General features: G+C 34.8%; 1 protein-coding gene across 1 annotated transcript in view; it reads right to left on the bottom strand.

Moving 5' to 3' along the window:
- Positions 1-7,318: 7,318 nt before the first annotated feature.
- The window catches only part of LOC149790143 (phospholipid phosphatase 2-like), a 52,909-nt gene continuing 47,581 nt past the window's right edge, over positions 7,319-12,646 (bottom strand). Inside the window, exons 4-6 of the mRNA XM_089972124.1 lie at positions 10,777-10,834; positions 10,024-10,200; positions 7,319-8,013 (exon numbers count right to left, since the gene is read on the bottom strand). Of these exons, the coding sequence (XP_089828250.1) occupies positions 7,879-8,013; positions 10,024-10,200; positions 10,777-10,834 (370 nt within the window). The 3' untranslated portion in view covers positions 7,319-7,878. The remainder of the gene's footprint in view (positions 8,014-10,023; positions 10,201-10,776; positions 10,835-12,646) is intronic.

Below are 12,646 nucleotides of genomic sequence, written 5' to 3'. Positions count from 1 at the left end.
GTTTAGCACATCTGCAGAATTAACTTCTTCTAAACATTTGAGGGCTATTGAAGACTTGCAGACGATGAGAGAAAAAATTGACATCACCGATGGAAAAGTGACCATTCACATGGCAAATGTTGTACCTCCATGGAAAGAAGACGATGACTCCACTTTATCTGCTTACCGATAAGTGTACCCAGCACGATAGACATAGGAGCAGATTTACGAATGAAAGGGAGTACGTGATGAGAAAGATCTACGCTGGGACACAAATGGTAGCTGATAAGATTTTAAAAAACGTGTGCGACGGATATAGAGAGAAACGTGAAATCTGTCCTATTTGATTTTTGCTTACTTGTTTTACTTTAACTTTTTCTTATAAATGAATATTTAATGTAAATACGTTGTATATGAAGAGATTTTTAGAAAGGCGTGAACTTTCATATTAAAAAGTAGTTTACTAGAACCAAGAACTACATAACTCGTAAATAGGTTTGTTTCATGTCAACATGTTCATGTATTAACTGGATAGTGCTGAGACCAAAGCACAGGCCAGAAAGCCCATGTATATACTTGAATAAATTATTTGTACCAATACAATAGACTTTTCGTTTTCGTGTCTCTGTTATATCTGTGAGTCTTTCTTTAGAACAGTTCTGTCCTCTTTTCTGTGTGTTTCAATCTTCTTTGTTTGCGTGTGTATTTGTTTGTTACTCTATATCTATGTTTGTCCCTATCAACCTTTATCCCCATAAAAGCATTTCACCCTATAAATTGTTTTGACCCTATAAACACCATGATGTCACCCATGTTAAATTCTCCAGGTGCCATTCCCATGTTAAATTCTCATTGTCCCTCTACATGCCCACCCATGTTAAATTCACATGGACTCCATAGTGCCGGGACACCATTTTGACTGAGACTTCTATTTACCCTATACAACCCCAAGATTTTGCCCCATGTTAAATTTCCCATATACCCTAAACAGCCCCACGACCTTTTTGACTGAGATTTCCACAGACCCTAAACACCCCCAATATACTACTATTGTCCTGTAAGGAAAGCCAGAACTCTGGATATGGAAAAGGATTTTGACTCTTCCATAGCACTTAGGCTTCCGTTTAAATAGAGCTGTATGGAATGCGCCCTCTTGCTCCATAAAAGGCAACAACTTAAAGCAGATGGACTCATCCCTGTATTCCCATGGAGTTACAAGATTGTTGCATAATGCATTCTTTGCCCATCAAGATCTGCCTGATTCATAATGCTCAGGTCACCTGAGTTCATGACCTTCCCAACACTAATATATGTTTCAACTTACAGACGTAAAGCGTAGAAGAACTTGATAAATTAAGCCTGTTTCCTAATGTCAGAAAAAGTAGAGATCTACTTGTTGATATAGTCTTGTACTAAATGTACTTTCTTAACTCCAACAATGTCCAACAAAAAAAGACTGTACATTGAAGATCAACATTGGAATCTTCATCATGTAGGAAATTGTCTTACTGGCGGGGCTGTTGCCGATGATTCAATGGATCAAATTTAACATAAAATGTCAAAAATGTGTTGCTTGATCTTCCACTTTCCTGTTGTTGGTTTTTTTTCCAACTAAGATTGCGCACTACATTTTCATATATTACATAGATTACATGTTTAAAGAAAAAGAATTTTTCAGATTTTCCTCGCTGGTTATACTGGCTATTTAAAAATGACCTTTTATATCTTCAGTCAAAAGAAAGCTTGTAATTCCCTTTCTTTTGATATATGATTGATGGGTGTATTTTGGGTTATACAGATTGACCTTGCTTTAGATGTGCACCTATAAAGAAAAAACTACTAGCTCCTCTTGGTCATTTGCACTTCCTGAACTTCAGATGTAAATTGCAAAAAAAAAAAATGAAATAAAGCCCATAACCTTTGTTTAACATTCTATATATTTGGTAATTCATGTATTGTTCTTTTAGAAACTGGTATTGTCTAGACTAGCAAACTCATTTTCCCTGTTTTAATAACAGCTGAAGCTATTGTATTTTGACTGATTCAGGCTTTTAAAAAAATTGAGCACATGAGTGCAGTCGTTTTTGTAAGCCGTGTGCTTAGATCATGTACAAAATCCGTACGTACAATATCAAATTAAATTCCAGCCATAATATATGAAAGTAACATAGATGTATGCCTACATTCTCTTCGATGTGCATTTTACAAATGCAAAATAATTTCACCTTACAATATCACTCTCTCTGAGGTAGATAATATTTGTAGAGCGCACACAGGAGTTCTCCAAAAGGAGGTCACACCAAACCAGACACTTAGAAAGGGGAAACAACTCAGTTGACTCGAATTAAAAAATCATGGAATTTGAGTTATATCCCTTAGCCTATAACTTTCGTCGAGGACAAAGTATATTTTCTTTCACACGTGTGTGTGTGTGTGTGTGTGTGACTACTTGGATCACTAACGATCTCGGCCAGCAATGTAATCGGTCCATTACTTGCTCAGCATATTGGTCCACGATTTATACAATAGTAATGTTGATGTAATCTCCGCTGTCAGCAGTCATTTCTTATTATTGTTAAATTCTTTGCATGGTTTTTTTTTTTTTTTTTTTTTTTTTTTCGGCTGGGTACATCTGTGCATGATTGACAGTGTCAATTAAGGTACAAATCATACAGTCCATGTAAATTATATGTAGCAGCTATTGCAGTAATGGGTGCCAATTTTAGGCTTTTATTAACCATTCTGGCGATTATTCGCTTTATTTCGAGCCTCACACGTCCATTTTCTTTGCAAGAGCATTACATGCATGTTCCGATAAATACATAAAAGTGTGATAAAAACATAAAGGTGTGATAAATACTTAAAGGAGTGATAAATACATAAAGGTGTGATGCAGAACAAACATAACTGAATGCCGAGCGTTTTGATGCAATAAGACCTGCGCATGGTTTGAAAAAATATTAACCTAACTACCCTGATATACAGTCACGACGTCTTCTTTTCTTGACCCAGTTTCGTACTTTGTACCCCTTGTAAAGGATCAATAATATTCGTCTGGAAGGTTTTTGCTGATATTTTAGGTACATATCATTCAATAATTACGATTAATTTGAATTTGGTTTAGATATATCAGTATTAAATTTTATAAGAACTATTCATATTTTATCTGAGTTAATGTGCCTACATTACCACGTTAACATTCACTTTAATTAACTCCAAGAGTGAAAAGTTGACAAGGAAAATCAAAAATGTGATATTTTTACTTTTTATCACGGGGATCATAGGGAGAAAACAATGTATTAGAAACTGAATCAGTCGTTGCTATAACCATAAATCTGACCACACATTCTAAGTAGCTTTGAAACGGGGCAATATGATGAAGTCACAAGAAGAGGTTAATTAAATTATCCTATAAACTTTATATAAATTATTGAATATCGGGGAGAATCTTTAGCATAGGAGTTATGTTTTGAAACTTTTCGTAGCAAACAATAACGCGGGCCAAGTTTTGAAATTCTACAACAGTTACAACATTATTTGTTTACTTATTACGATTAAACAAAACTATAAAGCCTGAATAATTATTAATGAGTAACTAATTAGTTAGTAAATAACATTCTTATAATAAATATGTATTGTTCAGTAACAGAAAGTGCTGCGAAGCCATATATGATCAAAGGCAAATAGTTTCACTTATGCCTTGCAGGCGATACACTAATATTACGTCGCAGGCAATGGAACCACAAACAAAAATCTTTGTCCACAAAATCGCAATTCAGACTAGGTCAGATGTCAGTTATTTCAGAAATCTGTCAATTCGGTACTAAACAAGTCGAGGTATTTCTTACGATAGAAATTATTAAATTAATTAAATCTTAAATTATATATTAGCTCAATTTATCATATTCCTTTTTTAATTCGATTTCACACAAAATTCCCAACAATCACGTCGACCATGTTCAGTCTCTACATTTACGATTTCTAATCCACATTCCAATAACTGTTACACGATGTTCATGCTTTTTTAATTTTAAAAAAAAACTATAAACCTGTAGGGGTATTCAACAAATTTAAACTCAACAGAAGGGAATTGATGATGATTTCAGCAACAAGAATAACAACAACAAAAATAAAATCAAAATTATCGTCAGTATATCGATTTTCGTAAGCCTGAAAACAGCATGCTCTGCTGCTATAGCCCTTCTTGTTGGAGAAGAATAATATATTGTGACTCTTCAAATGACCGTTTGTATTACTCTTATAACGACATCCAAACGTTTTTTCCTCACCAAATACTGAGCTTCGCCTATTAACACTTAACCCGTTAAATGTAGCTGCATATTAGTTATCTCCCTTTGCTGCGTGCATAAATTTAAATGGTGATTTGTTATAATTTTTTAGATTGCAAATTAGACGTGAATGCGGCGTTTACATTCCAGTAGTCTTTCTACATCATTATCTTGGTTGTTTTGTATGTGTCACAGCGCTAAATATCAAATTCTCGTTATAGACCAATCCTCTTCTAGCCTTAAAATAACAAAATTTATATAAAAAAAACAACACATTTCTTTCGTGTGGAAATGTTTATTTTTAAGTTATATCAAATACGCTGTCTCAATATATAAATGTTGAGATCCAAATATTTAAGAACGATGTGGTAAAGTTTGTGAAAGTAATGATCAGACAGACACTTAGGCCGATAAATCAGCCCCTCTCCCATGATGATATTGATTTTCGGTTTAGGGACTGATATCACCTATTCATTAAAAACTGTAAAATTCTGCAGCCAATTTTGGCTGCACACATTGGTGTACATTTTAAATACTTACCGGTATTTCTCGACGCTGTGGAGCTATCGTCGGCTGAAAGGTTCTTTAGATGACATCATATTTCCAGAGCAAATCCTATGTTTGGTGACTTGTAAATCTAAGTGGAATAGCACAACCCTCTGTCTTGTGGCCATTTTGAATTTCGTACTAGACATGGCTGTTATCAATTACCGGTAAATGTCTATAATGTACGCAGGTTTGTTCCAGAAAAATGTGTATGGAGCAAAATTGCACATTTTAATGAATAGGTGACATCAAACCCACAATATCGTCCATCGGTATCAACACCGATTTAGTTTTTTAATTTTTTTTTGGGGGGGAGGGATTTATTGAACTAAGATACACTAAAATAAGCAACTGCATAGCTATTTACAAATTACATACTTCTAGTGCTATCTACTGCATGTAGCTACATAAAATAACTACATAAATGCAATGATATCTGACAGAAAATTATTATTCTTACAAGAGATAACGAATTGTGCACAAGAGAAACGAATCGTGTAATATGCATATTTGATTAAATAATATCCTTATATAACAAGGATCACACATTTTGCGATTTCACGAATCGTATTTTTCTTTAAAGATTAAAACATTAACAAATGCCTGGAAAACGAGGGACTGCATGTATAGTTCAGTAAATAAATGCAATATCATTTACCAAACAAGTAAAAATAAAATCTCAAATCAAATGCAAACTCTTGCTTTAAAACATTTCTGTAGAGATACTTATTTTAAGTCATTGATTTAAAAAATCAATGAATTCATGTTGAATCAGTTAGCCTGAGCGGATTCGACTCTTTAATGAGTCTTTTTCAAGGGCAAATACAAAACATCGACAAGACAAACAAATAAAACAGAAAAACGGTCATGTTTGTGGAAACCTTACACGGCTGTTTCTACAGGAATTCAACCTTTTAACTTTATTATGTTTGAACTAATTTATTTCAGCTTGTTGCTGATACTGGAAAATATTTGTACTGACCTAGAAATTGATGAACCATAACGACATCTGTTTTTTTATGTAAATTTATTTAAGCATAAATTATATCACGGATATTTCATTGTTACAGTATTCATAAACTATTAATCCAATTTAGAGAATTATTTAAAAGAAAATGTGTCGGCTGCAAAAGATAAGTTTATTCGTGCATGGTTGTCCTTTTCTAGTGTTCTTGGTTTAAACCGCTTGGTTTCAATAAAGGCGACATATCCAGTAAGATTCCTTTTCTTTCCTGGCTTGGAGACTCTAGTTGTGTGTGTGTGTGTGTGTGTGTGTGTGTGTGATTTGGATTTTAACGTAGCTTTGATAAAAATCAGTCAATGTGGCAGTTTATAGTGATGTCTAGCACTGGGGTATCATGCCACAGACATGTAGCATGATGTCCCACCCAGACATATTATCCTGACACCAGGCCGACCAGTCTTAACATTAACCTCTTAAGGCTGAGCGCCTAGCGAGGCAGCTGTTTTGAATTCTCTGTTTTGCACGTTTTTGTTTTGACTAGAGAAACATTAAACATTCATGGTCCAAACAAAACGCACAAAACAGAGAATGTCATTTATTTCATCACAGGTAAGATCTATAGCCTTCTGTATGTCGTAAAAACTGAAAAGCTACACAAAACGATCAACCTTCATAGATCTGATTGGATGACAAAGAAGCTGTACAGAAGCCAGGTCGCAGAACACTTATCCTCCCCTGGCCACACTTTCAGTGATATAACACTTATTGCAATTGCTCACAACCCCAGCTAACCGCTACTGTATCCTAGAGGTTATAGCGTCCGCCTTGGATGCGGATGGTCGTGGGTTTGATCCCCGGCCGAGTCATATCAAAGACTTTAAAAAATGGAACTAACAGCTACCTCGCTTGGCGCATTAAGAGGGTAGTGTTATGACTGGTCGGCCTGGTGTCAGGATAATATGTCTGGGTGGAACATCATGTTGCATGTATGTGGCCTGATGCCCCAGTGCTAGACATCACTATAAACTGCCACATTGACTGAAAAATTGTTAAAGCGACGTTAAAAATCTAAATCACACACACACACACACACACACACACACACACACAACTGGAGTCCCCAAACCAGAAAAAGAAAACGAATCTTACTTGAGACGCCCCCTTAGAACAATTAAAACAAGCAGTTTAAACCAAGAAGACTAGAAAAAGACAACCATACACAAATAAAATTATATTTTGCAGCCGACACATTTCTTTTAAATAATTCTCTAAATTTGCTTCATAGCTTATGACTACTATAACAATGACATATCCGAGACATAAGTTGACTTACATAAATTTGCATACAAAAACAGATATCGTTAGGGCTCATCAATTTCTAGGTCAAAACAAATAGTATCAGCAACAAGCTGAAATAAACTAGTTCAAACATAATAAAGTTGAAAGGTGGGATTCCTGTCGAAACAGCTATGTAAAGTTTCGCAAACATAGCCGTTTTTCTGTTTTATTTGTTTGTCTTGTATATGTGTTGTATTTGCCTTTGAAAAAGACTCATTAAAGAGTCGAAAGCGCTCAGGCTAGTTAGATACTAGTTCTCACTGTTCGTTGTCAGTTTATTGCATTTATATATATATATATATATATATATATATATATATATATATATATATATATATATATATATATATATATATATATATAACACAAACTTTGAGCTCGAAACTTCAAGCTTTGCAAACTGGTTTTTTTAGAGGAGTCTACCGTAGCATGGAAAGAACATGTATTTATTTTACACCATGGAAAACATTTCGTGTCACCGACAGAATCGCTAAGTATGACGTAACACTCATATCAGCCAATCCAAAAGCTTCTATTCAGATTCAAGCTATTATCAACAAAATAAAAATTCCCAAACTTAAAACAACCCCCCAACCCCAATTTTTTCCACTCAGGCTGCATTGTCCCTTCAATCCTGTCAGGAACTCTGCATTTCTTTTACCATTTGGCCTATTTTCTCGGAGGCTGTAAAACAAACAATCGACAAAAAAATGGAAACAAGTCATTATTTCTTATTTACAATTAGCTAAGAATGATCCTTGATCACACTTGCTCTTTCATTTCCTGTGACCCCAGTCTATCGTTGTCAGTGTGTATTCTATTGGCATTTGTACATTTTATATCATATTGCTCGTCGGAACCATTCCTGTGATACGGTAACAATGACACGAAACGCACCTGCAAAAAAACAGGAATACCATGTAGTACTTACGAGTGTCGCATCAAATCTGAATAATACAATCATTAGTACTCAATAAGGATTATATAACAACATTTTCTAACAAAAAAATTCAATCCTATGTGAAATTTTATATTAAAACAGCTTGAAATTAACTCATCGAAATTTATTAGCCAACTATTTTGAACAAATACGAAATGTCGGATTTAACATTATTCAAAAAGCTTTTATCAACATAGGCGACCTTAAGTGGTTGTAGTATGTATTACTAACATATAAATTAAATTAACAAGTTTCATTACATTTACACGCACAATATCCAAGGAATGAACTTAAACACAATTGCAATAAAGTCACTGAAGTATGAATCATAGGTCACAGAGGCTTCTCTTTGAAGTAAGAGTGTAAGTACAAGATGCATCACCTCACCATGACCCATGTCCATGAAAGATAGTACGTATGTAGAACCACGATCCATGTCTATGAAAGATAGTATGAATGTAGAACCACGATCCATGACTATGAAAGATGGTATGAATGTAGACCCATGATCATGTCTATGAAAGATAGTATGAATGTAGAACCATGATCATGTCTATGAAAGATAGTATGAATGTAGACCTACGATCCATGTCTATGAAAGATAGTATGAATATAGAACCACGATCCATGTCTATGAAAGATAGTATGAATGTAGAATCACGATCCATGTCTATGAAACATGGTATGAATGTAGACCCATGATCATGTCTATGAAAGATGGTATGAATGTAGAACCACGATCCATGTCTATGAAAGATAGTATGAATGTAGACCCACGATCATGTCTCTGAAAGATAGTATGAATGTAGAACCAAGATCCATGCCTTTGAAAGATAATATAAATGATGCAATATGAAAACCTATATCATCATGAAGGGAACACGAAAACTTCAACAAATACCTAAAAAGGTGAAATATTTTATTGCAGGTTGCGGTATTAACAAAGAAGCAAATTGTACTTAAGTTTCACCAATCTTGCATTAACAGTCCTTGAGAAATTAAATTCAAATACATTCCAGAACCACTGACATTGAAGAGTAGAATATGGGACATGGTGACCTATTTGTACAATGGTAGTGTGGTATTTATGAAGATGCATTCAGTAATCAAGTTTCATGAATCTAGGCATAACAATAGATACATAGCATGCAAACAAACTTATGTGGTCAGGAACAAACAGAAAAAAACTTAATAAAAAATGGAAATTAGATCAAAGTGAAGGAAATAATATGTCATCAAGTTGCATGCCTTGAGGTCATGGGCGCCCGCAGCATGGGTCAAAGGGCGTCACGTGACTATATATATATATATATATATATATATATATATATATATATATATATATATATATATATATATATATATATACGAATTCCGATATGTTTAATCATGCATATGAAGTTGAAAATATGTCACAAGATTCTGTTCAAAAGGCTTAGAAAATATTAGCTTTAGTTGCAGACTGCTTAAAATACAAACTCTCCCGGCCGTGACTGACTGACCCCCTCCCCCTGCAAAAAATCCTGCGGGCACCCATGCTTGAGGTATATCACGGTGTATACAAAGTGCAAAAATACCTGTACGGTAATGAGCTAAACCAACAAAGTATAAATAATGAAAACGAACATATAAAGTTAGACCATTTGTCTCCCTCTCTTCTCTTCATGGGATGTGTGATATGAAACCCGATCCAACCTGTTTCCTAGGATTATAAAGAATGAATGGCTGAGATGCACACACACACACACACACAAACACACCTACTCCCAATGTTATCCAAAATTCAAGTCTTTATTTTATACACAGTAGGATGAATTGCATGGCCTTACAATTGCAGGTATGTGCACGCACGTTTTCATGGGCATGACAAGCATAATCCCCATTTCTTCGAAAAGCGTGAGGGCATGACAATGTGAAAAATTACATTTCTTCGAAAAGCTTGAGGGCATGACAATGTGAAAAATTACAATTAAAACTGCAACTATGCTTCCAAGTACAGCGCCACCTAGGACGTCACTCCAATGATGTTTGTAGTCCGGTATACGGGATACCCCTATGTACAATGCAACTCCCATGAATGCTGCCTGCAGCAATGGACGGAATAGATGTATCCTGGTCCAGATAAATCGAACTTGCAGATAGATCTAAAGAAGAAAAAAAAAAACGAATCAACTCCATTATCAAACACGCAAAAAATGGCCTTGCTTAGATCGGCTTTTCATACAGTAACAGTGGCATATGCTGGCTTGGTTTAAGTGTTTTGAAATAAATTTTATAATTTAATAGTTATGATGAAGGCATTTGTGTAAATTTGGCTATTTTGAATATTTAATCAAAATGATAAAAGACATTCTTTATATAATTGGTGTATGTATCATGAAATGTTTAGAAAATAGCGATCGAAGCCAAAAATGACGCATTTCTGTTACAGGGACTAATCTGCGAAAATAATGGTGGATGGTCGACGTGCTATCAGAATGACGAAAAAGAAACAATATTATGTGTCTCTGTACACGTCATGCAATATATGAATTCTACTTATTTACCCTAATAATTAAATTAATTAATTAATTAATATTTCTACATGACCTTGATAAACCGTGAGTAAATTAGATAACATTTACAGGCTGGAGAAGATTAAGATGAGCGAAAAACCAACAAATATACATACGGAAGAGTTTAAGGTTAGCGATAACAAAAACAAATATGAATATACATACGATGAAATAAGTAAACCCGAAGAAAGCTGCGGATGCATGGTTAGATGGGAAAGATTTTCTGCAAGACAAAAAAATGTGTTATTAGTAGTTTGTTCACCGTATTTGTAAAGACAATACCGTACGTGCGTGCATGTGTCCGTGCGCACGCGTTTGTGTATTATTATTATTATTCATATTAAAATTTATTTCATTTACCCAGTTTGAATTGAATGACATGGAATAAGTTAGAAGAGTAAAAGAGGCTATCTTAATATTTAAGCGGCGAACAATTATAAACTTTTGAGAATATACGTGTCTGACCTTAATATTTAATAACTGATAAACTTATATTTGAAATTATTCTGTCTTACATTAGAGGAAAAACATTTTCGTATACAGCTTTTATCAAAGAAAGAGACTCTCAAAGACATTTCCAGAAATTTAGGATAAGACCATTTCTTCTTTTTATCTGTGGAGTGTTGAAGACGTCTCTGATATTCTTCAACAACAAAAAGATTTTTAAATTATGTTGAATTAATTAAGTTAAATTAAATTTAATGGATGTCAGATTGATTTCATTTAGGACCGACAAGACCTGATAAGAAGTCTTCTGGTGAAATCCCCATGTTGATATGACTTTCAGTTTTGAAGGTGTAACGATAAAAAGATCATCACAACGGATGCCATGGTGGCCATACTTGATTACGGATTGGTACCATGTCAATTTAGGACAAACTTGACATCATAAGAAGTCTTATAGTTAAAGCAAAATATCGATATGTTAAATCATTTAATAAAAGTAGTGATAACATGATGGAGATTATATTGGAAGTCAGATTGGCACCATTTTTATTTACGACCAAGAATATGCCGTAAGTTATCTTTCAATGAAAACCCTATTCTGACATAACCTTTCATTCCGGAGAAGTAGTGAAGAAGGTCACTGTGGCGGCCATACTGGATAACTAAGCAGCACCATTTTTTTATTGCGATCCACCTTCCACATATACTTGTATCAGATGTGTGGAGATTTAAGCAAATACGAAAAGAAAATGTAATACATGAACAGTCATAGGCAATATAACCTATGTTCTTTTTTAGCATGATAACGATATAAGTATTGCAGTGGGGCACTATAGCGACGGTGGAAATCCCAGTCAAAAAGGTCGAGGGAACGTTTGACGACAAGGGTTTTTAAAAGGTCGTGGGTACGTTTGACGACAAGGGGAATTTATCATGGGGAAATTTAACATGGGTGTGCCTATAGAGCGACAAAAATTTTGTGACAGTATAGCGACTTACAATAAAATATGAAATATAAATATTAATTATAAAATGGACTTTTAAAAAAAATCAGGCAAGAGAGCAAATTTTTCTGAGATATATGCGTGGCCCTGAAAAAGGCTTTTTGTGTTAAAATCATTATGTTAATACAGAGGGCATCGCATAGGTCTTCTTCTCTTCCTTAAATTTCTTCTGACTTCTGGACCGTTCATGAGGACTCCCTTCAGACAGCCTTGTCTCTCCACACAGATCATTCTTTTCCAAACGCTCGTATCGGTGATCCAGATGATTGTGCAAGAAGAAATGACATACATGGGTAAGTTCGTGCGGAACATCATCGACGATACGAGTGAAGACGATGCAACGTTAGTCCACATCTTGTGACGAGAACAGGTGTAGGGAATGAAGTGAACCGCGGTTATATGTAGTGGGAGAGCGGATCGAAACGGATTGAGTTTTTTCACCAATTCTAACATTTGTTACACAATTCAGTCACATTGCGGAGTCTGTCTTCCAATCCGAAGAGAGCTGCCTATGACGTCACATTCCTTTTATAGATGCGTAGTGAATCAATCCGACAGAGTTTTCAAACATGACGGAAACTAAG

This window comes from Sinohyriopsis cumingii, chromosome 10 (genome assembly GCF_028554795.1).
Source record: "Sinohyriopsis cumingii isolate HCF-2022 chromosome 10, ASM2855479v2, whole genome shotgun sequence".
Taxonomy (NCBI): domain Eukaryota; kingdom Metazoa; phylum Mollusca; class Bivalvia; order Unionida; family Unionidae; genus Sinohyriopsis; species Sinohyriopsis cumingii.
Note: the sequence above shows the minus strand (reverse complement) of the source record. Positions and strands in the feature narration are given on the sequence as shown.